Source organism: Triticum urartu, chromosome 7A (assembly GCF_056163025.1).
Source record: "Triticum urartu cultivar PI428250 chromosome 7A, HENAU_Tu73, whole genome shotgun sequence".
Taxonomy (NCBI): Eukaryota; Viridiplantae; Streptophyta; class Magnoliopsida; order Poales; family Poaceae; genus Triticum; species Triticum urartu.
In genome coordinates, this window is record NC_141879.1 from 746,931,566 (window position 1) to 746,958,855 (window position 27,290).

The 27,290-nt window shown below is 46.8% G+C and overlaps 2 protein-coding genes across 2 annotated transcripts; both read right to left on the minus strand.

Moving 5' to 3' along the window:
- Positions 1 to 3,275: 3,275 nt before the first annotated feature.
- LOC147962724 (ervatamin-B-like) lies at positions 3,276 to 4,800 on the minus strand. Its single transcript, XM_087535576.1, has 2 exons — positions 4,217 to 4,800; positions 3,276 to 4,084 (listed from the first exon to the last, which is right to left on the minus strand). Exons 1-2 carry the CDS (start codon positions 4,764 to 4,766, stop codon positions 3,474 to 3,476), a joined length of 1,161 nt encoding a protein of 386 aa, XP_087391702.1. The 5' UTR covers positions 4,767 to 4,800; the 3' UTR covers positions 3,276 to 3,473.
- A 20,622-nt stretch (positions 4,801 to 25,422) lies between these two features.
- Positions 25,423 to 26,947, minus strand: LOC125521462 (ervatamin-B). The gene is made up of 2 exons (XM_048686511.1): positions 26,364 to 26,947; positions 25,423 to 26,231 (listed from the first exon to the last, which is right to left on the minus strand). Exons 1-2 carry the CDS (start codon positions 26,911 to 26,913, stop codon positions 25,621 to 25,623), a joined length of 1,161 nt encoding a protein of 386 aa, XP_048542468.1. The 5' UTR covers positions 26,914 to 26,947; the 3' UTR covers positions 25,423 to 25,620.
- Positions 26,948 to 27,290: the final 343 nt, after the last annotated feature.

The window sequence follows — 27,290 nt, forward strand, 5'->3', positions numbered from 1 at the left end:
TTAGAAGTCATGACCGAGTAGTATTGCGATGATCCTAGCGTGTATATATACTTGGAGCCAGCACCCTTGTAACCGGTACCTTGGATTTGTGAAGTAATACAAATCAAACCAGGAGCGATACGCTCCTGTGGCAATCAGCCGAATCGTCTACGCGTACGTTACTACTAGTAGCGCTGTAACGATCAAAGCAATGATCGTTCAGCAGGTTGTGTACGTGCGAGCCTTATCTCAGTGTTGCTAATTGATTGCTCGAAGGTCTGGCCGCTTGGGGCAGGAACCAAGTTCAACCAGCGTTGCTTCGCTTCATCGTCGTTCGTCGTCGGTCATATCACCGTCGTCGGAAAGTACTCGGCGTTGGGTCTGGGCCAACAGAGAGAAGAGCAGCAGTTCAGTGCGCTGCATAAAATTCAGTCTCTAACGCGTCGTTCCTCCATTGCTAGTAGCTAGAGTTAGGATCCAGCATGGTCATCCATAGCGGCGACCAATAGGAGAAAAACTCAAAGGTAACACGCCGCGTGCTACAGCCTGAGCCCTAGGTCGTGACCCTCCCCCAGCCCCCTGCCCACGCACATCTGCGCCGCCTCTCTCCATCTCCCATGCTTCCGTGCGAACGAATTCGATGACTGCTGGTTGCTGCATACTACCGCCGGCTTCCGCTCTCCCACGGTCTAGTCTAGCCCCATCTGCTAGCTGCTCCGTGCTAACGCAACCGCATTGTTCGTGGTAGTGCTCCCCATACTCTCCATGGCCGACCCAGCACACCGCCGTGCTGCTGCTGGCGGGCGCTGGCCCTACCTCCGCCCGGTCGACCCAGCCACCGTGCTGCTGCTGCTGCTGCTGGGCGCTGGCCTTGCCTCTGCTACACCCAAGAATGACCGCGCCTCCAAAGCTGAGAAACAATGACACCGCTCGCCGTCTCGGCCACCGATCAATGAGTAAATTCTTGGACCGGGACAAGCAAACAACACTACAAGATGCATTTGAACTGACATCCTGTATGTGTCGATTTCCAAATTGATGCATTTAAACATGAACCAATTGAATTGAAGAAAGAATTGTGTGTATGTATGGAGTAAACCCAAATTGATGCATTTTTATACCTGTCACTGAAAAAAAAGATGCAGATATAGTTTTGTTGGCAACAATAGCAGTGTCTACACATATGGGAGGAATGGATGAGCAAACTGTTGATGCGGTTTTTTTTTAATCCCTTATTATTATATGTTATTTTTGTCATGTTTTATCTCCATCGTCGGAGGAGCAAACACTTAATACAGTTGTCAATTAATATACAAACTACTCATCGGGCTTTGTGTACCTCCTTGATAAGCGTGTGTAAGGACAGTCTGGTGTGTTTTGTGCTCGCTCAGCTCTGTATTATTGTATCCTAGAGAAGGCCATTTTACTCTTTTGGATTTTCCGAACAACTTGTCCCATGCATTTTGATGGCAGCCAAATATGCAGTATAATTACAGGATATCGGATACTACATCCATTCCATAGCATTTGGCGTTGGTTTAGTTTAATTTAGGACCAGCCAATGCTTATAAAGAGTAAAATGCATGGGCGGTACATGAACTTCGTAACGAGTGTCACATAATCTATATCTATATCTATACCTACTAATAAAGCACCTATTGCTTCTCGTGGTATGTCACAAAAATTGCCCCCGGAGTTGCTTATAAATTACCCACTATGTCACCCGTAAGTTAAAAAATGATTCAGTTTTTCCCTTCACAAATAGCGTTTACTTTGGGTTCATTTAAGAAAACGCCTCACAAGTATCACGCATAGCTATGTTGTGCAGTGGTTAGGGCGTCTAGGTATCTTGCTGGACGCCCGGGTTCTATCCCCCTTCCTGCCTATTTTTTCTCTCCTTTTCTCTCTTGAGATGCTGGTGGGCGTAGTATATAACTGCTCACCCAAGCATCACTCAGCAGATGGGCTGCACGCAATTCCGGCCTGGCTACTCTATTTTTTAGTCTTTCTATTTTGGCAGATTCAAATATTTTTCAAAAAAATCATAACTTCCAAACCCTATCTCCAAATCTAACATGTTATATATGAAAACCGCTCACAAAAATGTGTAGATTTCAAATATATTACTCACGCTGTCCTAAAATAAATGACTCAACTTTGTACTAAAGCTAGTACAAAGTTAGTACAAAGTTGAGTCATTTATTTTGGGACGAAGGGAGTATTATATTGCGTGTTAATAATTTCTAAATTGTTTTAGGATGTAAACTTAATTAATATCTTCTCTATATGAGGGATTTAAGAAATGTGTATTATATATGTTCCCTACCCTATTCAAATTTAGTAGATATGACTTTTTCATGCTCTCACATAATCTATTATTGACACTATAGGGGGATGTTGATTCCTACCATATCCTACATAATTATCTTCTCTGTTTCGCACAGTGCACTACCAACCCCTATACAATGATGCACATTAAACTGTTGATACGAGTTTTATGTAAACCAGTGGCTTAAAGTTGATTTTCATATTGTTTGAAATTGTGTCAATAAATATATTTTTAAGAATATTGTTTGCTTATGTTGTCGGATGTGTGTATGAGGGATGTTTTTCCCTCCGTTGCAATGCACGGGCATGTTTTGCTAGTACATCCAAATCTTCATAACCCATGTTAAATGGCATGCGTGGAATCGCTGACTGTGTGTTGGCATCCACATGTCAGGTCCACCTATCTTCTGTCTTCCTCTCTCTCTCAAATGATCGCTGCCGTCGCGCTCGCCCAAATCTTGAGCTGCCGAAGCTCGCCCCGTTCGGCGTGGCAAGCTCGCCCTGCCTCTGCGGCACACTAACCTCACCCTATCAGCACCACCAAAGCTTGTCTCGACTCCACTCTCATCTTCTCCCCCATGGTCACCAGCAATCACCTCCCCCTTACCCCTCCTGCCTCTCTTGCTCTCCATCCTCCGCTCCATGCGTCAGCATCCTAGTCAGCATGCCACATACGCAATTTAAGGTGGGTTATGCAGATTTGAGTGTCACATGAGCCAATTAGCAAGTTTAGGGACTCCAATGTACATTTCGGGAGATGAGAGACCACTCCCTAGTTCATGTACCGCTGGTGCATTTTACTCCTTTAATAAAACAGAACGGAGGTACTTCCTCCACCCCAAATTGCAAGTCTTTTTAACTTTTTTATTAGATACATAGTAAAATATAATGTATTATGTATCTAGGTGCATAGCAAAAGCTATGAATCTACAAAAACCAAAACAATTTATAATTTAAAAAAGAAGGAGTAGCATATACAGTATTGTTTATTTTATATTATAGGCAAGGATGCATGTGTAGCACCCGAACCTTTACATGCATAACATAGACATGGAGTACACGAGTGAATAGCTAGGTACCGTGCAATTATTCATTACATATATATAATATAAGTAGAGATGCACGGAGTCACACACAGATGATGGAGGTGCACGGCGGCTGGGTCATCAGATGATAGGGTAAAGCGGGTACTTGGCAATGCCGCACAAGCCCAACGGCGGCGAGTCCCTAAGGAAATAGACGAAGCCTTTGTCACCCCACTGGTCAGTCCACGAGTTCTTACCGATCCAGTACTTGGTCCCGTCAGGCTTGGTCCCGTACCCGACGAGGGCCAGCGCGTGGTTCTGCGTTGTCCCGCACGCCCCTTTGGTGTAGACGCCGGACCTGGAGCGACCGGCGTTGTACACGCCGCGGATGTAGTGCTGGAAGCAGGGGTCACTGTAGTCGAAGGATGCGGCGACGGGCTGCTGCGCCACGGCCTCCATGAGCACCGTCTCGTTGCCAGACGGTGTAACCTTCTTGTAGCCTCTGATCCTCACCGCGACCGGCTTGGCCCTTTGGCACGTGCCCACCTTGCCGGTGTAGGGGTAGACCGCCTCCGTGGTGATGCCACCGTTCTGGATCACCCAATCGAAGGCCTTGTCCATCCAACTGTTGCCGCAGCCGTTAATCCGACAGTCCACCAGCTGCTGCTCCGACAGCACCGGTGGCGATCCGCCGGTGCTGATCGCATGTGCGCTCTCCATCGTCGCCACCGACGTGAACGCCCAGCAAGACGCTGCACGCGCGGACACGTACGTACGTTAGATGACCACTCACTTACCTAATTGCATCAATATATATAATGGAGTAGACGACGTACGACAACTCGCATCGCATGCATGATTTATTTTGGATGGATGTTACTTACAACAGGAATCCCCTTGATACTTGGCTGCTGTGACGACGCCTTTCTCCCTCCAATCCACGCTCGGAGGCACCACCGCCGTCAGGTTGAGGTTGGTACGACGAGGTGGCTCTTCGACGGCGGCGGTGCCCTCGTGGACGGGGCCAGCGCGAGTTGTGATCACCGTCGTCTCCTCCGACTCCCATGACGACTCGTTGCTGCCAGAATTGCTGCTGAACATGGCCATGAACTCATCGTGGGTGAGGTCGGTGAACGGGGTCTCGCCGAGGCTGTAGGTCATCCGGCTGTCCCGGTTCGCCGCCTCGATGAACTCCATGTTGCTCCGGTACACCTCGAAACGGCGCAGCTTCTCCTCCACGGTGGCGTACGACCGGCCGTGCGCCGCCATCCACCCATGGAACCTCCCCAGCATCAGCAGTGCCTCACCATCCAAGCCATGGTCGAGGGTACCTGAAGCTGATGAAGCCATGGAGGGGATGAAGAATGCGGCTGCCACCAGTAGCGGCAGCAGAGCCAGAGCCATGGATGAGGACGAAGAGCGCATGAAAGCCATGTCCGATATGGATGATGTTTAGCTATCTTTGGGTATAGCCATTTATAGAGGCCCGGCGATCGATAGATCTCACTACTGATTCACGTCCTCCCCTTGCAATTGGTGTGCTGTCTTTTTCCATAGACTTGAAAGCCATGTCCGATACGGATGATGTTTAGCTACCTTTGGGTACAGCCATTTATAGAGGCCCGGCAACAGATCTCACTACTGATTGACGTCCTCCTCTTGCAATTGGTGTGCTGTCTTTTTCCATAGACTTCTAGAGTGAGCCTCATATCACATGCTGGCAAATAAACCACCGAAAACACTATATCTTCTTTTAGGCATAATTCATGTATAACAGGATTTGAAGGACCTTGGTGGGTACGTACAGTGGCATCTTTCACACCTTCACTACCACACCAGCCATTTATAAGTGCACAAGTGCACTTAATTTTTTGAGATCAACAATATTAAAATATGAGATTGGCAATTATGATATATACAACAAGTACACAATAATAAGATCTTTTTTTCTTTGGGGTACTCCTTTGTCTCACAACAATATCAGACTTGCTGGTTTATCTTCTTCTACTATTTTTAAATGGGAAAGCAATACCTTATTCAAGCATTTTCTTCTCCCCTACACCTGAATTTTGCATCGTCCTCCTCTTGCCAATCCAAGGATTGTGAGCTCCTTCTCCGCCTCCAACGAGGTTGGATCTTGGGAGTTTGGGCTCTTGCAAGCTTCTCTCTATTGTCGAACTTTTATCAAACGCCAATTACGGTTAGTGGGCGTGTATCTCGTTTCTCCCTCATTCATGGTATCACGCAGGATGGAATGGCTCTTTCATTATTAACCCCTTTGCTTCTCGATCCGATCCTACCGCTTCCGCTCCAATGGAGGGACACTCCTCCGGTAACGCCTATCCTGCAAGCTCCCGGGATCACCTTTGGGACATGCTGGATCCCGCAAACCAGGGTGCTCACCATCTAATTGTTGTCAACTTGGCTCACAGAAAAAAGTAGAAGAAGCTAAAGCAGCAAATATATTGTGACACGAAGTAGTACCACAAAGCAACAAGATCTTATTCTTATGTACTTGTTGTAGACCATAATTGATACTTTTAATATCAGAAAATTAAGTGCACTTGAAGCCGTTTCTTCCATGTGTTTGATATAGACTTTTTCTTTCATTTAGTGTAAAATATTAGAACTTGGAGGGAATTAAGCATATGTCGCTGGCGTGGCAGCGAAAGGTTGTTCAGATTAATCCATCCATGAATTATGCAATTCAGATCTACTGTCTTCGGCTGTTTATTTGCTAGATTGTGAGACAAAGCTCATTGTAGGGGAAAAAAGACAGCAAACCAAGAGGCCAGCTCCAGATCCGCGATGCATGGCGGAGTGCGCAGGGACGGCGGTGACTGGATCTGGGCAAGCGGGCTGGACGTGAAGCTGTTGCTGCTGCTGGTTGTTCCGGTCTAGTACACATCCACGTCCTGAATGAATGCGAGCGCTACCCGAAGGCTAGCTTAATTTGCACTTCAGTGCATCAGGCTAGTAGGATCTTGGCCGTCCTCTTGCACTGCGTGACACCCGAAGAAATCGGTTCGGCCATATGTTGCTCTTGGCGACTCGAGCGACGCCTGCACGCCGACGCCCTCAGCGCCCTCTCCACCATGCATCCTCTCCTCGTCGCTGTTTGTGTTCGCTGGGTGAGGCCCTCACGCATGGTGGGTGGCGGCAGGCTGACGCGTTGAAGGCGATCACCACGGTTGCACATCGGAAGGAGGCGGCGGTTCTGGTGGGTCGTCTGTTTAGCGCGTCGGTGACCTCGCTTTGAATTGAAGGGACCATCGAAGGTTCTTGTGAGGGTTTCTCTCTCTAGACTAGGTGGTTGGCTTTGGCGATGAAACACAAACTATGGACAACGGCTTATGCAAATTAAGGGGAGGTTGTGCAGCGGCGGCGACGAGAAAAAGTGGTGGCGACAACACATGGCTAACGTTGATGGTGGTGCTACTTGAGCACCCGGGATTGAGCTCCGGGGTGAAAGCCTAGGTCTGACCCGAGTTGGTAATACCTAGCAATGATGATATTTTTACGTCGTTACCTTGTTGAAGGCATTGTTCGGATATGCTTATAGTGGTTCTTCAGCGTGAAAACATAGATTCTGGCCTTAGGTGGTTGGATCTGATGATGGCGGCGCTTGAGCATTGCTCCCTTTCTGAAGGCGTTGCTGTTGAAGAACTTCCTCATTCATGTGGTGTCATGAGATGGTTGGTGCAAATATGATCATTGTTATAGTTTATCGATCGTGGATCTGATCGCTTTCTTTCTTTCTCCTCGCCCATACATAGCTTTGGTCGTATATGACTTTGCTATTTGTTGGCATGTTTGTGTGTGTGTGTGTGTGTTGGTATTGAATGTGTGCATCCTAGTTATGCAAAGGCTGGGTGTGTGTTTCCTATGAGTGTATCCTCTTGATGCTCCATTTTGAACCAATAAAATCCACTCTTTATTGAAAAAAAAAACAAGAGGCCAACAGTCAGTGAGGTTTGCTTGATGCCAGTCAAGTGCTCTAACCACTAGGTTAGAGAACCTTTCTCTATATACTTTTAATTACTGGTGTGAGTGTTGCTTTAATTAATTAGATGAGATTCACTATGAGCTAAAAGGGTACTCTTTGTAAGACAAAATTCGTGTACTCTTAAAAGTGCATTTATTAAGTATATGGGGCCTTTGAATGGTAAAACGGTAAGTATTGTGAAAGACATGTCTATATACCACACCTGAACATTTTTTTTCCTCCCCATACCCAATTTTTTCGGACCATTAGATCTCCATCCAATAGTGGATAGCTCATCTTGTTCCTTCTACTACTACATATGCACTTGTTCTTTCTGTCTAATTAAACTCAGTATATATCTCGCTGGCACCCACCCAGCTCTCCTCGCGTCTCGATCTTTTCTGGTAAGAGCCGCTACCCGCTGCCGTCCACTCCCTCGCTACCCATGAATGCATGCATGGACCATGGAGCCCCCAGCCCTAGCTACCATATATCCAAACAGCCGACAGTGCTGCCATTGTCGTGTTGCCTCATCACTCGTGTGCCGACCATGACCTCCACCATATAAACGTGAGAGTTGTGAGTCAAGTCGACAACGATTGCATTAACTCGTGATTGGGGCGTGACAGGTAGACGCGCCCCTTTCACTTTCCTGGCTAGCTGTACTATGTAGTGTTATTTTATCAAATCAAACTCAAATTACTGGTGCAACGTAGGTGCATGTCAAGGGTAAAATCCGTACGTGTGACTTTCTGCTAGCTAGCTAGCTGCTACAAATTCAGTTTTCACACACACACACACAAACAAACAAGACCATACAAGGTGCCACGCAGCCACCGCCCCTTCTAAAAAATGCTAGGGTTTGTGTCTCTTGCCGGCTCCGCCGCAGGTCTGCCTCGTCTCCAGTGGCCCTAAGGCCATAGGGATGCGCTGGATCTTGGCAAGGGCTGGAGGGAGGGCTCCGTTGTTAGTCGTTTTTTTAAGATTTATTAGGTTTTGTGTCCTGTTCAGGAAGGCAAGACGGCGACAGCTCCCTGAAGATGGAATAAATGTCTCCCGACATAGCCCTCGTTCTAGTGGTGCGTCTAACATTATTGGTGGGCGTATGGAGGTGTGTCTCCTGCGGATCTTTCCTCGGTGGATTGCTCGGATTTGGTTTTTGATCGTCTATATTCATGTGTCATAGGGTTGGATCCTTTCAGTCTACATTATTGTTTATCGGCGGTGGTTGCTGTTCTGGTGCGTTGGTCCTATAGGGCCTTAGCACGATGACTTCCTGACTGTCTACTATAACAAGTTGGGTTCGACTCCGGCAAAGGAGGGGCGATGACGGCGGCGCGCCTTCGGCTCGCATCAGTGCTATTAGTCGTCGTTAGGTGGTCTACAGACCTAGATGTAATTTTTAGTATTTATGGTGTTCGTTGTATTGTCGTTATTGAAGATGAATAGATTGAAAGTTTTCTCAAAAAAATAAAGACCGTACAAGGTGCCAAGTAGCTAGGGATCAACCACATTGGCACGCGATACATGGGCAACCATTGCAATTGAAAGAATCAATCAAAAGCCCAACCTTTGATCACTGCTAGTTCATTACCAAATCACCAATGTCAGCCATGGTAGATATATACTATATACTCCCTCCCTAAACTAATATAGGAGCTCTTATATTACTTCATAGAGGGAGTAGTAGATTAGCTAAAGAACCCGAGCTGGCCAGCTAATCATCAACCCCAGGAACGGGCCTCCTCGCCTTGACCTACTTGTTGATGTGGAGACGGAGGATGATCCCCTCATTCCTGCGGCGGCACGTCAGCCGACACTGGCAGGTACCTGCCGCCCACGTCCATGGCCGCCTCCATGCCCGGGACGATGCAGCTCCTCACCTTTGGCGTCCAGCATCAGGACGTCTATGTGGTCGGTGTCCGCGTCCACCCACACCTTACACCTGTACCACCATGATGCCGTGCTTGCTCGCCGCCAACAAGAACAGCCGCCCCCGTTGTGCCGGCTGCATCTGGACCTCCAGCTCCAGCATGGACCCGTTCGTAGGCGATGTCAGTCAAGGGAGACTGGTGGCGCTCGGCAAGGTGGCCGAGGCATAGTTTAAAATTTCGTAGAAATTTTGACAATTTTGAGCGGGGGGGGTGAATTTTTTGCCTTTCGTTCAAGAAAGTTTGGTTGGTTTCAATTTTCATGTAAAACGGAACATGGATCAGTTTGAATAAACATGGTTTCCGGTAGTGGTAGGGCAGTTTTCTTCCGATCACTAGGTCCAGAGTTCGATTCATGATGCACCAACTTATCATTAATTTTGGACCGAATATATATTTTTGGCAAAATTACGTCCTAGCCGAGATTTGAACCACGACCAACTGTTTGTTGACCAACGGGCGAACCATCAGGTTACATACGCACTTCAGTTAACATTGTACTACACCTTACTTTGTCTAGATATTTAAATTTTTAAAAATTCGAATTCAAACAAAAATTTCGGTGATTTGTCCGAAACAATTTTTGAAATTTCAAAATTTCAGAAATTTCTTACATTTCGAGTGTGAGTGAAATTTTTGCCACTTCGAAATCGTAAACTATGGGCCGAGGAAGCCGCAGCCGGGCTCAGGGCAGAGGCACGGCGTGTGCGGGCACACCGCACAGGGCCGTCCACGGGCCTGTGCGGGCTGTGCGACCGCACAGGGCCCCCAAATTCCAGGGGGCCCCAGTTCTGGGCACACATTGCTGTATAGTCTCAATTTTGGGCCTTTTCATTTCGGCCTTGTAGGCCTAGTCGCGCTGCAGCTTCCAGTTTTGGGCTTCTGGGGCTGGTCGCTGGAATTTGTCTGGTTTGATCGCTCGAAGCACACCCCCGTGAGCCCCTCAATCGAAAAGGAAAAAAAATTACAAATCCCGTGAGATCTGTTTTTGCTTTCTCTCTCTTTTTTTGGATTTTTTCTGAAAAACAAGAGCTGTTGTTTCGCGTGTAGACGTCTTTTCTCATTCACGGCTAGAGGCGCCAACCAGAAGCAGCCGTTGGCGGAGAGCTAGTCTATAACACTGACTAATTCCACTACTTCATCAATTAGGTGTACCTAAGCCAATACCCTATCAAATTTATTTTGGAAAATCCTATCTAATTTATGTTACATTTTCCTGTTGAATATTTATATTTTACATATTTATGTTGGCAAACAATATATTGAATAATTATAATTTTTACACATCTGTTCATCTTGTAAACACTATATTGAATTCTTATAATAATAAGTATTATTATTCTTATAAGAATAAGACAGAGGGGAGGCTCCCCTCTGTTCTCATTCTTTTTTTAATACATATAATAATTATTGTTATCATCTTTTCTGTACATACACGTAGGTTCATCCATGGATTTGTTGTTTGCTCATGTTGTCACGCATCCAAGATTTTCAATATAGACAATCATTTCAAATTTAAGGATTGGTCTTCTTTTGTTTTATTGTCTTTGTAAAACTACAAGTCATGTAGTGCTTGAAGCCACTATATTATATTTTTGGTTAATAAAACAGACAAATCATACATGAAGTAACAACTATGCACCCAAATTTTAGGGCCCCCATTTTGTGTTTCGTACTGGGCCTCGAATTCCTGGAGACGGCCCTGACACCGCACACCAGGCGGTGGTCGCCAACCATGCATGCACTGTGGTCCGCAGATACGAACAACTAAATATTGCTGCCAGGAGCACTAAACCGAACATGTACTACAATCCTGGCTATAAATAAGATTGCAGAAGAAATGTAACATGAGACTTTCTATATTGCAAAAAATGGGAGACTAAAATACTTGAAAACTTTGGGAGGGTTTCACACCAATACACCAAAAAATGGGAGACTAAAATACTTGAAAACTGATGCTAAATTTGATGCAAACGAAGTTGTCGGTGGCAATCATAAAAGACAGAGAAAATGCTACAAATTAATTGAGCCAAGGGAAGATAAATAGTCATTTTCTACTTGTCTAATTTCATGATACCTGTACAAGACAATACTTGATCAATCGAGCGTAAACTACGAGAGAGATGCGAGATACCACTCTCCCCACGCAGATCCTTCTCCCACCCCACAATAGATCACCACCATAGATCTGTCCTCCTTCTGCTCAGCCCCACCTTCCCGGCTTCTCCCGCAGCCATACAAATAAACCCAGTCCCAACCAGCAGATAACCAGATACCAAGGACAAGGATATATACCCTGAAGAAAAGTAAAAGCTATTTCATGGTCTACAAATGGTTAACATGTGCCAACTTTCTTCAACATGTGTTGTTGAGAAACTCATGCCTTACAGAGGAAAATAAAAGGAAATCAGGGGACAAACTTATATAACTTTGACGAGACTCAAAATCGAAGCCAATGAAGCAATTTCACTATCCACAATCTTTTCCAAAGAGCGCAACCCAAGCTAAGGCCTCGAGACTGTCAGGAACCCTCTCCATATGATTAAAGTAGTCAGTCCTCCTTCCTTCAGTCATAAAAGTTCTAAAAATATAATATGCAGCAAGCATGATCCATTTGATATTCTCGATCTCTCAAACTAGTTCTTTTCAAAAGAATGAGATGGGCCCTGGAAGAACAGATTTGCACTACGACATTCTCCATACTATTTAGCTATGCTGACCTTATGACAAAACCTACCAACATTATTTTCCAATGGACAAAGGAGCACAGAAAGTGAATGCCGCCAGATCATACAGCTCTACCTACCATGCAATCATGAATTTCTTTTAGGCCCAGCTGCGGACCACCTTATGGAAAGCCTGTATTGTAGAAAAGAGAAAGAGAAAAGAAAAATCAACATTAAGTTGTTCTAACCTCGGAAGATGTCCCCGCAATCTGCTCAACTCTTCTTATGCCCTCCGCCATTATTCTTTGACTTCTTGGGTTTATCTGCATCACGAGCCAATCATGTAACATTTTTATCATCATGTTAACAGATATACAAGGATTACATATCTTTTACTTATCAAAAACCACATTGCTTCTAATTTTCCAAATAGTCCTGAAAACTGATGAAATCCCTACAGCCACTAGAGATTTTTCTATTTTCCCAAACTGTTTCAACCAAACACCAAACAAATCCTGGGTACTGTTAGGTACTTATTTTATATCAAAAGCATATTGAATAATATTCTACATCATTTTTGCCATGGAACATTTCAAGAATAAATGATCAACACTCTCATTATGCATACATGTACGGGGCAAATTCATGAATATTTTTACATGAGATACATACATTAACACTATTTGAAACACACAAATATATTTGAATACATGTGTGAATACATAGACCACAATGTGTCCGTAGTGAGCATCTAGTTGACTAGCTCGTTGATCAACAGATAGTCATGGTTTCCTGGCTATGGACATGGGGATGTCATTGATAACGGGATCACATCATTCGGAGAATGATGTGATGGACAAGACCCAATCCTAAGCTTAGCTCAAAGATCGTGTAGTTCGTTTGCTGTAGCTTTTCTGAATGTCAAGTATCATTTCCTTAGACCATGAGATTGTGCAACTCTCGGATACCGTAGGAGTGCTTTGGGTGTACCAAACGTCACAACGTAACTGGGTGACTATAAAGGTACATTACAGGTGTTTTCGAAAGTGTATGTTGGGTTGGCATGAATCGAGACTGGGATTTGTCACTCCGTATGACGGAGAGGTATCTCTGGGCCCACTCGGTAATGCATCATCATAATGAGCTCAATGTGATCAAGTGGTTGATCACGGGATCATGCATTATGGTACGAGTAAAGTGACTTGCTGGTAATGAGACTGAACAAGGTATTGGGATACCGACGATCGAGTCTCAGGCAAGTAACATACCGATTGACAAAGGGAATTGTATACGGGGTTGCTTGAATCCTCGACATCGTGGTTCATCCGATGAGATCATCGAGGAGAATGTGGGAGCCAACATGGGTATCCAGATCCCGCTGTTGGTTATTGGCTGGAGAGCCGTCTCGGTCATGTCTACGTGTCTCCTGAACCCATAGGGTCTACACACTTAAGGTTCGGTGACGCTAGGGTTGTAGAGATATGAGTATGCAGTAATCCAAACGTTGTTCGGAGTCCCGGATGAGATCCTGGACGTCACGAGGAGTTCCGGAATGGTCCGGAGGTGAAGAATTATATATAGGAAGTGTAGTTTCGGTCATCGGGAAAGATTCGGGGTCACCGGTATTGTACCGGGACCACCGGATGGGTCCCGGGGGTCCACCGGGTGGGGCCACCCATCCCGGAGGGCCCCATGGGCTGAAGTGGGGAGGGGAACCAGCCCATAGTGGCCTGGTGCGCCCCCCCCCCTTGGGCCCCCTGCGCCTAGGGTTGGAAACCCTAGGGTGGGGGGCGCCTCCACTTGCCTTGGGGGGCACTCCACCCCCCTTGGCTGCCGCCCCCTTGGGAGATCCCATCTCCAGGGCCGGCGCCCCGCCCCCCCCCCCCCAGGGGGGCCTGTATAAAGGGGGGAGGGAGGGAAGCCGCACCTCAAGTCTTGGCGCCTCCCTCTCCCCTGCTACACCTCTCCCTCTCGCAGAAGCTCGGCGAAGCCCTGCTGCGATCATTGCTGCATCCACCACCACGCCGTCGTGCTGCTGGATCTTCATCAACCTCTCCTTCCCCTTGCTGGATCAAGAAGGAGGAGACGTCATCCGCTCCGTACGTGTGTTGAACGTGGAGGTGCCGTCCGTTCGGCACTTGGTCATCGGTGATTTGGATCACGGCGAGTACGACTCCATCATGCCCGTTCTCTTGAATGCTTCCGCTCGCGATCTACAAGGGTATGTACATGCACTCTCCTCTCGTTCCTAGTTGACTCCATAGATTGATCTTGGTGAAACGTAGGAAATTTTTTTGTTTTCTGCAACGTTCCCCAACAGCGTACTGAACGCAAAAGAAGTCGGAATTTCAAATAAGTATAAACAACATTGAAGTGGCCGTTTAACAGATGAGTTCTTGTCCGAAACCCTGATACTCCGAAAGACATTGTCTAGTTTGTACACGAAGTGCGTCCAGTTTTTGCCCTGACCCTCTCTACTCTTTCGCACATGCTATGCGGATGAAATGATGATACCATGGCAAGTTTCAACATTTTCAGAGTTCATTTCGTAGTGATTTTCAATTTCACGGTCAATTAGCTCTCTAAACAATTCGGTAAATGACTGAAAAACAGCAAATGATGTCAGAACGTGTTAGAAATTGATGACGTCGCTTTGAATGCTGCATACTGAACATAAAAGAAGTCAGGATTTCAAATAAGTTTAAAAAACATTGAAGTGCCCGTGTAACAGATGAGTTCTCGTCCGAAACCCTGATACTCCGAAAGACATTGTCCAGTTTGTACACGAAGTGCGTCCAGTTTTTGTTGTGACCCTCTCTACTTTTTCGCACATGCTATACGAGTGAAATGATGATACCATGGCAAGTTTCAATATTTTCATAGTTCATTTTGTAGTGATTTTTAATTTCATGGTCATTTAGCTCTCTAAACAATTCGGTAAATGACTGAAAAACAGTAAATGATGTCAGAATGTGTTGGAAATTGATGACGCCGCTTTGAATGCTGCGTACTAAACGCAAAAGAAGTCGGGATTTCAAATAAGTTTTAAAAAAATTAAGTGCCCGTGTAACAGATGAGTTCTCGTCCGAAACTCTGATACTCCGAAAGACATTGTCCAGTTTGTACACGAAGTGCGTCCAGTTTTTGCCCGTAACCCTCTCTACTCTTTCGCACATGCTATGCGGGTGAAATGACGATACCATGGCAAGTTTCAACATTTTCATAGTTCATTTTGTAGTGATTTTCAATTTCACGGTCATTTAGCTCTCTAAACAAATCGGCAAATGACTAAAAAACAGCAAATGATGTCAGAACGTGTTGGAAATTAATGACGTCGCTTTGAATGCTGCATACTGAACGCAAAAAAATTCTGGAGTTCAAATAAGTTTAAAATATATTGAAGTGCCCGTGTAACAGATGAGTTCTTGTCTGAAACCATGATACTTCGAAAAACATTGTCCAGCTTGTACACGAAGTGCGTCCAGTTTTTGCCGTGACCCTCTCTACTCTTTCGCACATGCTATGCGGGTGAAATGATGATACCATGTCAAGTTTCAACATTTTCAGAGTTCATTTTATAGTGATTTTCAATTTCACAGTCATTTAGCTCTCTAAACAAATCGGTAAATGACTGAAAACAGCAAATGATGTCAGAACATGTTGGAAATTGATGAAGTCGCTTTGAATGCTGCATACTGAACAAAAAAAGTCCGGAGTTCAGATAAGTTATTAAAAATAAAAAAGAGGTGCAATGCTGGTTAATTAGCTTCAAGCCTTTCGTAATAGTGTAGGCTACACTGCACATAGCTCCGTGCAATCTATGCTATTCCGAAAGGCTTGAAGCTAAGCAACGTGCAGGTGAGCATTGCGCCTCTCCTTCATCGTCTCTGCACTCACGGCTTATAAACCGCTCATATTGTCTCTCTCTTGGCGAGGTGGGACTAAAAATCAGCTTACTAAGAAACTCTAGTACCGGTTCATGCCATGAACCGGTACTAAAGGTCTTCGTGGGGCCCCAACCTGACCACAGCCTGGCACAGCCTCATTAGTACCGGTTCGTGGCATGAACCGGTACTAAAGGTTACCCATGTACCGGTACTAATGATGTCCGCCCGCCTAGCCGTTAGAACCGGCACTAATGGACACATTAGTGCCGGCTGAAATTCAAACCGGCACTAATGTGCTTCACATTTGACCCTTTTTCTACTAGTGTTAAGCAAGGAGCTAGGGGCCCGAGCCGTCGGTGGACGCCACCGACTACCACAGCATCATCGGCGGGCTCAACTATCTCACCCACAAACGATCGGACATAAACTTTGCAGTAGGGTATGCCAGCCGGTTCATGGAGGTGCCGAACACTGCCCACCTCTCGCCGCCGTCAAGCACCTGCTGGGCTACATTGCAGGCACCCGCAAGTACGGCTACAGGTATGTCAAGGGTGGCAAAGGCAAGCTCTTCGGTACAGCGACTCGGACATGGCCGGCGACGTTGATGACCGCAAAAGCACATCGGGCAATCTCTTTTTCCTAGGAGAAGCGCTGATCACCTGGAAATCGCAGAAATAGAAGATCGTCGCCCTGTCTTCATGCGAGGTTGAGTATGTGGCTGCGACAACCGCAGCATGTCATGCCATCTGGTTGAGCAGGCTCACTAGTGACCTGCTGATGGGGGACGCCGGCATCACCATCATCTTCATCAACAACAAGTCTGCTATCCAGCTGTGCAGGAACCCCGTCTTCCATGACCGCATCAAGCACATTTATTTATTCGAAGGTGTGTCGAAGAGGGTAAGATCAAGGTCGAGCGTGTCGCCACCAGTGATCAACTTACAGACATCTTCACAAATTCACTTGGGTGACGCGATTTCAGGAGCTTGGTGCACGCATTGGTATGATTGAACTTTAGCTCTCTCTCATGAATAGCTTGGGGGGAGATTGTTAGCAAACAATCAAGCGTGATAGAATCAACAGAGCTGTTATTTTGTCAGGTTAGTTAGAGCTGCAGCCGCAGCGTTGTTTTCGTTTCTTTAGTTACCAGCTTTCCCATTTTCAGTTAGACAGTGCCTGAGGATGCGGTATGTGCGATCCCGAGGCCGAAGCTTTCGGTGAGTGCATGCTCACGATCGTGGGATGGCACGATCCTGTTAAGCAAGTGAAGAGAGAGAGAGAGTGTGTGTGTGTTGGAAATAAACACGTACGTATACATGCATGTGTCCGAGTAGTACTAGGAGTCATGTCCGTGTAGTATTAGAAGTCATGACCGAGTAGTATTGCGATGATCCTAGCGTGTATATATACTTGGAGCCAGCACCCTTGTAACCGGTACCTTGGATTTGTGAAGTAATACAAATCAAACCAGGAGCGATACGCTCCTGTGGCAATCAGCCGAATCGTCTACGCGTACGTTACTACTAGTAGCGCTGTAACGATCAAAGCAAAGATCGTTCAGCAGGTTGTGTACGTGCGAGCCTTATCTCAGTGTTGCTAATTGATTGCTCGAAGGTCTGGCCGCTTGGGGCAGGAACCAAGTTCAACCAGCGTTGCTTCGCTTCATCGTCGTTCGTCGTCGGTCATATCACCATCGTCGGAAAGTACTCGGCGTCGGGTCTGGGCCAACAATTGGTATCAGAGCAAGGTTGATCTTCTAGTAACGGAGGATCATGGCGGACGACGAGAAGAACAAGCAGCTGGCAGAGTACTCCGGTGCGGCTAAAGTATTTGCTGCTCCGGCGAGTTCGTCGTACCCACGATTTGATCGCGAGAACTTCGGGGTCTGGAAGGCCCTCATGGAGTGTGGTCTCCGCGCCAATGAGTTATGGGACGCGGTCGACCCAGGCAGTGACGCGTTCAAGAAGGAGGGAGCCGAGCACCGGAAGGATCGGCAGGCGACATCGGCGATTTACTCGGTGATGCCGATGGATGTCCTCCAACACCTAATCGCCAAAGAAACGGCGAAGGAGGCGTGGGATACTTTGAAGCTCATGTTCGAGCGACACACCCGCGTCAAGCAAGCCAATCTCCAAACTCTCCTAAGGAACTACGAGACTCTGGTCATGGGCGATAATGAGTCTGTGGATGCGTTCGCTTCACGGGTGGCTACTCTCGTCAATCGGATTCGTGCGCTTGGAGAAAACCGCACGGAGGCCTCGGTTGTCCGGCGGTTCTTGCGCGCGGCCCCTCCCCGGTACCTGCAAATTGTCACGGCGATCGAGCAGTGCGTCGATCTCGAGACTCTCTCCATCGACGATCTTGTCGGACGATACAAGGCTCACGACGAGCGTATGCGGTACAGTCTTGGGGACGGGAGGAACGACGAGCTTGTGATGCTCACAAAGGCGCAGTGGATCGCCCTTGAAAAGAAAGGCGGGTCCAAGAGCAGCAGCAAGAAGAAGGGAAAGCAGCGTTCGGCGAGAAAGAACTTCGCTGACTCGGACGACGACTCAGATAATGAGGCTGCACCACCACCGAGGAGAAAGTTTGACATCAGGAAAGTGAGGTGTTATAACTGTGGCCTCCTCGGTCACTTCAAGGCTGACTGCGAAGAAGCACCGAAGCGAAAGGCGCTTATTGCTCAGCAAGGAGATGATGGGGATATGATGCTGATGTGCGAGCTAGTGGACGAAGAGGATCCAGATGATCACGATCAGCTGGAGACAAGTCCGATGAGTACATCCGTATCGGAAGAACCTGGCGAAGTCGTGGGGCCAGAAGACGGTGACGCAAGGCGTGATGATGTGATCACATTAGAAGCAGGCGAAGAAGTGGCGCCAGAAGTCCGCGACACAATGCGTGATGGTGTGATCGTGCTAGCACTAGTAGAAAACAGGGCTATGGTCCAGGCCGGCTTAGCCCATTAGTCCCGGTTCAGTCTAGAACCGGGACTAATGTGAGCATTGGTCCCGGTTCGTGCGGCTAAGGCATTAGTCCCGGTTCATCTAGACCTTTTGGTCCCGGTTGGTGGGATGAACCGGGACCAATGGGCCTCGCTCCTGGCCCACAACCATTGGTCCCGGTTCGTGCCACAAACCGGGACTAAAGATTAGACCTTTAGTCCTGGTTTGAGGCACGAACCAGGACTAATGGGGATGAGACCTTTAGTCCCGGTTCGGACTAAAGGTCCCATTTTCAAACTCTACCCCCCTGGACCGCCTTTTCAGTTTAAAAAAAAAGAAAATGATGGAAATGTCAAAAAAATAAAAGAAAATAAGTTTCACATGTGATATGTGGTCTAGTTGTTGGGAAAAATTACAAATATGAATTTCGACTTTATTTACAAAATCTCTCTGGAATTTGTAAAATGGGCATAACTTTTGCATACGAACTCGGATGAAAAAAAAAAATTATATGAAAAATCATCTACTCGAAAAGTTACATCCGATGGAGACCGCCTACGACTTGTTTGCAAATTTCTAGAATCCTCAGATTCCAAAAGGAAAAAAAGTTATGCTCAAATTTCAGTTTTTTTAAATTTTTAGTAAATCTGGTCAAACTATGGTCAAACTACTTATTCAAGAAGTATTAGTGTTACTAAATAATTATTCAAGAATATTAGTGTTATTAAATAATTATTTCACCTTTTTTGAATTTTGGTCAAATCTGGTCAAACTATGGTCAAACTGTGGTCAAACAATGGTCAAACTACTTATTCAAAAATATTAGTGTTACTAAAAAATTATTGTTTTTTAGAACAATAGTTTTAAACTCAAACAGTGAAATATGTGACTTCATGCTCAAGCTAAATTCCTGAGGATTAATAGGATTGACATCTTACTATTGTCAGGAAAACAACAAGTGCAGACTTGGAAACGAGGGAGAATAGAACCCGGAAGTTAAGCGTGCTCAGACTGGAGTAGTGAGAGGATGGGTGACCGTTCAGGAAGTGAGATGATTTGGAATGATGAGGGGTGATTAGAGATTAAATTGAGCAGCGATGAGGGGTGATTAGAGATTAGAGGTTAAAAAAATTCAAAAAAATTTCAAAAAAAAATTTCAAAAAAAATTTCAAAAAAAATCAGGAAATTTCCTTTAGTACCGGTTGGTGTTACCAACCGGGACTAAAGGTGGACCGGCCACGTGGAGGGCCTTTAGTCCCAGTTCTGGATTGAACCGGGACTAAAGGGTCAGGGCATTAGTACCGACACTTTAGTCCCGGTTCCAGAACCGGGACTAAAAGCCTTTTTTCTACCAGTGTAGAAACATGCAAAGTTGTGTCGTCGGAAGTCCACGACGCACTGCGTGACGATGTGGTCAAGCAAGAAGATGGCGAAGACGTGGCGCCAGATGACCACGATCCGCGGCGAGATGCACTCGGGCCAGATCAACATGATGCGTACCCGGTGTCAAGTAGTGCAGCCAAAAGTGCAGACGTCGCAAGAGGCGGGCCGTACCGAGAGACCAAGGCACGAGTGGTGACGCGCCAGGTTCACGCAGTACACGAGTGCATGCAGCCAAAGCGAGCACGCCTGATGGCGGCAGCAGCAGTGCGTCAAGTAGCGCTTGGCCGGATGCAGTGGCCGAGGTGTTCGAATGCGTGCCGCGGGACACACCGGGCAGCGCCCGACCTAATGGCTGCATGAGCGGCCAGGGAGCTTGGCGTGGGAGCCCAAAGGCCGAGAGAAGCCTAGCACTAGGTTCTCCATCACGGAGCCCTTGCCACAGGCCAGAACAGCCAGAACCAGCCGGCTCAACCTTTAGTAGGCCACATGACTGGAGGACCAGAAGGGCATGCACGTGAAACTTCTCCAATTGTTCTGGCTGGTTCATCTGGTGGACATGCAGCTAATTTTGGAGCACCTGGATCGCCAGAAATAGAAACTTTGGCATGTTCAAAAATAAGTGTGTCTTCTTCAGTAGCACGAGAACGACGCTTGGTGGATCTCTCTCCAGAGGAAGTGCTTCAAATAAATTCGATGAAGATGAAGTGTAAAGGTGAACGAAGTTTGCACATCGAGGAATTGAAATTTTTTGAAGTTGCAAATATGGAGGAGTGTTGGCGTCATGCTATGGATGAAGAGTTGGGTTCGATCCAAGACAACAAAACATGGGAGCTTGTGGATCTTCCCAACAATGATAATGACATAGAGCTCAAGTGGGAATTCAAGATCAAGAGAGATGTCGAAGGAAATTGTGTGAAACACCAAGCAAGGCTAGTAGCCAAAAGATACATGCAAGAGGAAGGTGTGGACTTCGAAGTAGTGTTCGTTCCCATTGCAAAGATGGAGTCGGTGAGATTACTCATCGCTCTCGCGGCTCAGGAATCATGGAAAGTACATCACTTGGATGTAAACTCCTCGTTTTTGAATGGCGAGATAGAAGGAGATGTGTATGCTAATCAACCACCGGGTTTCGTCAAAGAGGGAGAGGAGCACAAGGTACTGAAGTTACGCAAAATCTTGTATGGGCTATGGCAAGGACCTCGAGAGTGGAACGTCAAGCTTGATCGGACAATGATTTCTCTTGGATTTGAGAAAACCCCACTAGAGCATGCAATGTACAAGAGAGGTGAAGGAAGGGATCGTCTACTAGTTGGCATCTACGTCAACGACCTGTTGATAACTGGAGCAGATGAAGAGGTGATTGCAAAGTTCAAGCTACAAATGAAAGAGCTTTTCAAGATGGATGGTCTAGGTCTTTTGAGCTACTACCCTGCGATAAAGGTACATCAAAAGACGAAAGGGATCACACTACGCCAGGAGGCATACACAAGGAAGATACTTGAAAGCCGTGGCATCAAATATTGCAATCCAATTGACGCTTCAACGAAACCTCGTCTTGAACTAAACAAGAAGAGTAAAGCACCCGCAGTTAATGCAATAGAGTATATTGTAGTTGCCACTGCGGCGTGTGAAGGTGTGTGGCTAGGGCGGCTACACGATGATCTCATGGATCGAGATCCGAAACAAGTGGTGCTCAATGTTGACGGCGAGGCTACAACTTTTCCACGCGAGAATCCAGTGCGGCGTGAAAGGAGCAAGCACATTGATACAATGTATCACTACATAAAGAACTGCGTGGAAGAAGGTAAGACGGAGGTCAACTACAGTCGCACCATGGATCAGCTGGCGGACATCCTAACTAAGGCTTTGGATCGAGAGAAGTTCTTGGGATGCGAAGAAGAATCGGCGTCGGAGCTGTGAGGTTACGATGTCGTGTTTAGGGGGGTGATTGTTGGAAATAAACACGTACGTATACATGCATGTGTCCGAGTAGTACTAGGAGTCATGTCCGTGTAGTATTAGAAGTCATGACCGAGTAGTATTGCGATGATCCTAGCGTGTATATATACTTGGAGCCAGCACCCTTGTAACCGGTACCTTGGATTTGTGAAGTAATACAAATCAAACCAGGAGCGATACGCTCCTGTGGCAATCAGCCGAATCGTCTACGCGTACGTTACTACTAGTAGCGCTGTAACGATCAAAGCAATGATCGTTCAGCAGGTTGTGTACGTGCGAGCCTTATCTCAGTGTTGCTAATTGATTGCTCGAAGGTCTGGCCGCTTGGGGCAGGAACCAAGTTCAACCAGCGTTGCTTCGCTTCATCGTCGTTCGTCGTCGGTCATATCACCGTCGTCGGAAAGTACTCGGCGTTGGGTCTGGGCCAACAGAGAGAAGAGCAGCAGTTCAGTGCGCTGCATAAAATTCAGTCTCTAACGCGTCGTTCCTCCATTGCTAGTAGCTAGAGTTAGGATCCAGCATGGTCATCCATAGCGGCGACCAATAGGAGAAAAACTCAAAGGTAACACGCCGCGTGCTACAGCCTGAGCCCTAGGTCGTGACCCTCCCCCAGCCCCCTGCCCACGCACATCTGCGCCGCCTCTCTCCATCTCCCATGCTTCCGTGCGAACGAATTCGATGACTGCTGGTTGCTGCATACTACCGCCGGCTTCCGCTCTCCCACGGTCTAGTCTAGCCCCATCTGCTAGCTGCTCCGTGCTAACGCAACCGCATTGTTCGTGGTAGTGCTCCCCATACTCTCCATGGCCGACCCAGCACACCGCCGTGCTGCTGCTGGCGGGCGCTGGCCCTACCTCCGCCCGGTCGACCCAGCCACCGTGCTGCTGCTGCTGCTGCTGGGCGCTGGCCTTGCCTCTACTACACCCAAGAATGACCGCGCCTCCAAAGCTGAGAAACAATGACACCGCTCGCCGTCTCGGCCACCGATCAATGAGTAAATTCTTGGACCGGGACAAGCAAACAACACTACAAGATGCATTTGAACTGACATCCTGTATGTGTCGATTTCCAAATTGATGCATTTAAACATGAACCAATTGAATTGAAGAAAGAATTGTGTGTATGTATGGAGTAAACCCAAATTGATGCATTTTTATACCTGTCACTGAAAAAAAAGATGCAGATATAGTTTTGTTGGCAACAATAGCAGTGTCTACACATATGGGAGGAATGGATGAGCAAACTGTTGATGCGGTTTTTTTTTAATCCCTTATTATTATATGTTATTTTTGTCATGTTTTATCTCCATCGTCGGAGGAGCAAACACTTAATACAGTTGTCAATTAATATACAAACTACTCATCGGGCTTTGTGTACCTCCTTGATAAGCGTGTGTAAGGACAGTCTGGTGTGTTTTGTGCTCGCTCAGCTCTGTATTATTGTATCCTAGAGAAGGCCATTTTACTCTTTTGGATTTTCCGAACAACTTGTCCCATGCATTTTGATGGCAGCCAAATATGCAGTATAATTACAGGATATCGGATACTACATCCATTCCATAGCATTTGGCGTTGGTTTAGTTTAATTTAGGACCAGCCAATGCTTATAAAGAGTAAAATGCATGGGCGGTACATGAACTTCGTAACGAGTGTCACATAATCTATATCTATATCTATACCTACTAATAAAGCACCTATTGCTTCTCGTGGTATGTCACAAAAATTGCCCCCGGAGTTGCTTATAAATTACCCACTATGTCACCCGTAAGTTAAAAAATGATTCAGTTTTTCCCTTCACAAATAGCGTTTACTTTGGGTTCATTTAAGAAAACGCCTCACAAGTATCACGCATAGCTATGTTGTGCAGTGGTTAGGGCGTCTAGGTATCTTGCTGGACGCCCGGGTTCTATCCCCCTTCCTGCCTATTTTTTCTCTCCTTTTCTCTCTTGAGATGCTGGTGGGCGTAGTATATAACTGCTCACCCAAGCATCACTCAGCAGATGGGCTGCACGCAATTCCGGCCTGGCTACTCTATTTTTTAGTCTTTCTATTTTGGCAGATTCAAATATTTTTCAAAAAAATCATAACTTCCAAACCCTATCTCCAAATCTAACATGTTATATATGAAAACCGCTCACAAAAATGTGTAGATTTCAAATATATTACTCACGCTGTCCTAAAATAAATGACTCAACTTTGTACTAAAGCTAGTACAAAGTTAGTACAAAGTTGAGTCATTTATTTTGGGACGAAGGGAGTATTATATTGCGTGTTAATAATTTCTAAATTGTTTTAGGATGTAAACTTAATTAATATCTTCTCTATATGAGGGATTTAAGAAATGTGTATTATATATGTTCCCTACCCTATTCAAATTTAGTAGATATGACTTTTTCATGCTCTCACATAATCTATTATTGACACTATAGGGGGATGTTGATTCCTACCATATCCTACATAATTATCTTCTCTGTTTCGCACAGTGCACTACCAACCCCTATACAATGATGCACATTAAACTGTTGATACGAGTTTTATGTAAACCAGTGGCTTAAAGTTGATTTTCATATTGTTTGAAATTGTGTCAATAAATATATTTTTAAGAATATTGTTTGCTTATGTTGTCGGATGTGTGTATGAGGGATGTTTTTCCCTCCGTTGCAATGCACGGGCATGTTTTGCTAGTACATCCAAATCTTCATAACCCATGTTAAATGGCATGCGTGGAATCGCTGACTGTGTGTTGGCATCCACATGTCAGGTCCACCTATCTTCTGTCTTCCTCTCTCTCTCAAATGATCGCTGCCGTCGCGCTCGCCCAAATCTTGAGCTGCCGAAGCTCGCCCCGTTCGGCGTGGCAAGCTCGCCCTGCCTCTGCGGCACACTAACCTCACCCTATCAGCACCACCAAAGCTTGTCTCGACTCCACTCTCATCTTCTCCCCCATGGTCACCAGCAATCACCTCCCCCTTACCCCTCCTGCCTCTCTTGCTCTCCATCCTCCGCTCCATGCGTCAGCATCCTAGTCAGCATGCCACATACGCAATTTAAGGTGGGTTATGCAGATTTGAGTGTCACATGAGCCAATTAGCAAGTTTAGGGACTCCAATGTACATTTCGGGAGATGAGAGACCACTCCCTAGTTCATGTACCGCTGGTGCATTTTACTCCTTTAATAAAACAGAACGGAGGTACTTCCTCCACCCCAAATTGCAAGTCTTTTTAACTTTTTTATTAGATACATAGTAAAATATAATGTATTATGTATCTAGGTGCATAGCAAAAGCTATGAATCTACAAAAACCAAAACAATTTATAATTTAAAAAAGAAGGAGTAGCATATACAGTATTGTTTATTTTATATTATAGGCAAGGATGCATGTGTAGCACCCGAACCTTTACATGCATAACATAGACATGGAGTACACGAGTGAATAGCTAGGTACCGTGCAATTATTCATTACATATATATAATATAAGTAGAGATGCACGGAGTCACACACAGATGATGGAGGTGCACGGCGGCTGGGTCATCAGATGATAGGGTAAAGCGGGTACTTGGCAATGCCGCACAAGCCCAACGGCGGCGAGTCCCTAAGGAAATAGACGAAGCCTTTGTCACCCCACTGGTCAGTCCACGAGTTCTTACCGATCCAGTACTTGGTCCCGTCAGGCTTGGTCCCGTACCCGACGAGGGCCAGCGCGTGGTTCTGCGTTGTCCCGCACGCCCCTTTGGTGTAGACGCCGGACCTGGAGCAACCGGCGTTGTACACGCCGCGGATGTAGTGCTGGAAGCAGGGGTCACTGTAGTCGAAGGATGCGGCGACGGGCTGCTGCGCCACGGCCTCCATGAGCACCGTCTCGTTGCCAGACGGTGTAACCTTCTTGTAGCCTCTGATCCTCACCGCGACCGGCTTGGCCCTTTGGCACGTGCCCACCTTGCCGGTGTAGGGGTAGACCGCCTCCGTGGTGATGCCACCGTTCTGGATCACCCAATCGAAGGCCTTGTCCATCCAACTGTTGCCGCAGCCGTTAATCCGACAGTCCACCAGCTGCTGCTCCGACAGCACCGGTGGCGATCCGCCGGTGCTGATCGCATGTGCGCTCTCCATCGTCGCCACCGACGTGAACGCCCAGCAAGACGCTGCACGCGCGGACACGTACGTACGTTAGATGACCACTCACTTACCTAATTGCATCAATATATATAATGGAGTAGACGACGTACGACAACTCGCATCGCATGCATGATTTATTTTGGATGGATGTTACTTACAACAGGAATCCCCTTGATACTTGGCTGCTGTGACGACGCCTTTCTCCCTCCAATCCACGCTCGGAGGCACCACCGCCGTCAGGTTGAGGTTGGTACGACGAGGTGGCTCTTCGACGGCGGCGGTGCCCTCGTGGACGGGGCCAGCGCGAGTTGTGATCACCGTCGTCTCCTCCGACTCCCATGACGACTCGTTGCTGCCAGAATTGCTGCTGAACATGGCCATGAACTCATCGTGGGTGAGGTCGGTGAACGGGGTCTCGCCGAGGCTGTAGGTCATCCGGCTGTCCCGGTTCGCCGCCTCGATGAACTCCATGTTGCTCCGGTACACCTCGAAACGGCGCAGCTTCTCCTCCACGGTGGCGTACGACCGGCCGTGCGCCGCCATCCACCCATGGAACCTCCCCAGCATCAGCAGTGCCTCACCATCCAAGCCATGGTCGAGGGTACCTGAAGCTGATGAAGCCATGGAGGGGATGAAGAATGCGGCTGCCACCAGTAGCGGCAGCAGAGCCAGAGCCATGGATGAGGACGAAGAGCGCATGAAAGCCATGTCCGATATGGATGATGTTTAGCTATCTTTGGGTATAGCCATTTATAGAGGCCCGGCGATCGATAGATCTCACTACTGATTCACGTCCTCCCCTTGCAATTGGTGTGCTGTCTTTTTCCATAGACTTGAAAGCCATGTCCGATACGGATGATGTTTAGCTACCTTTGGGTACAGCCATTTATAGAGGCCCGGCAACAGATCTCACTACTGATTGACGTCCTCCTCTTGCAATTGGTGTGCTGTCTTTTTCCATAGACTTCTAGAGTGAGCCTCATATCACATGCTGGCAAATAAACCACCGAAAACACTATATCTTCTTTTAGGCATAATTCATGTATAACAGGATTTGAAGGACCTTGGTGGGTACGTACAGTGGC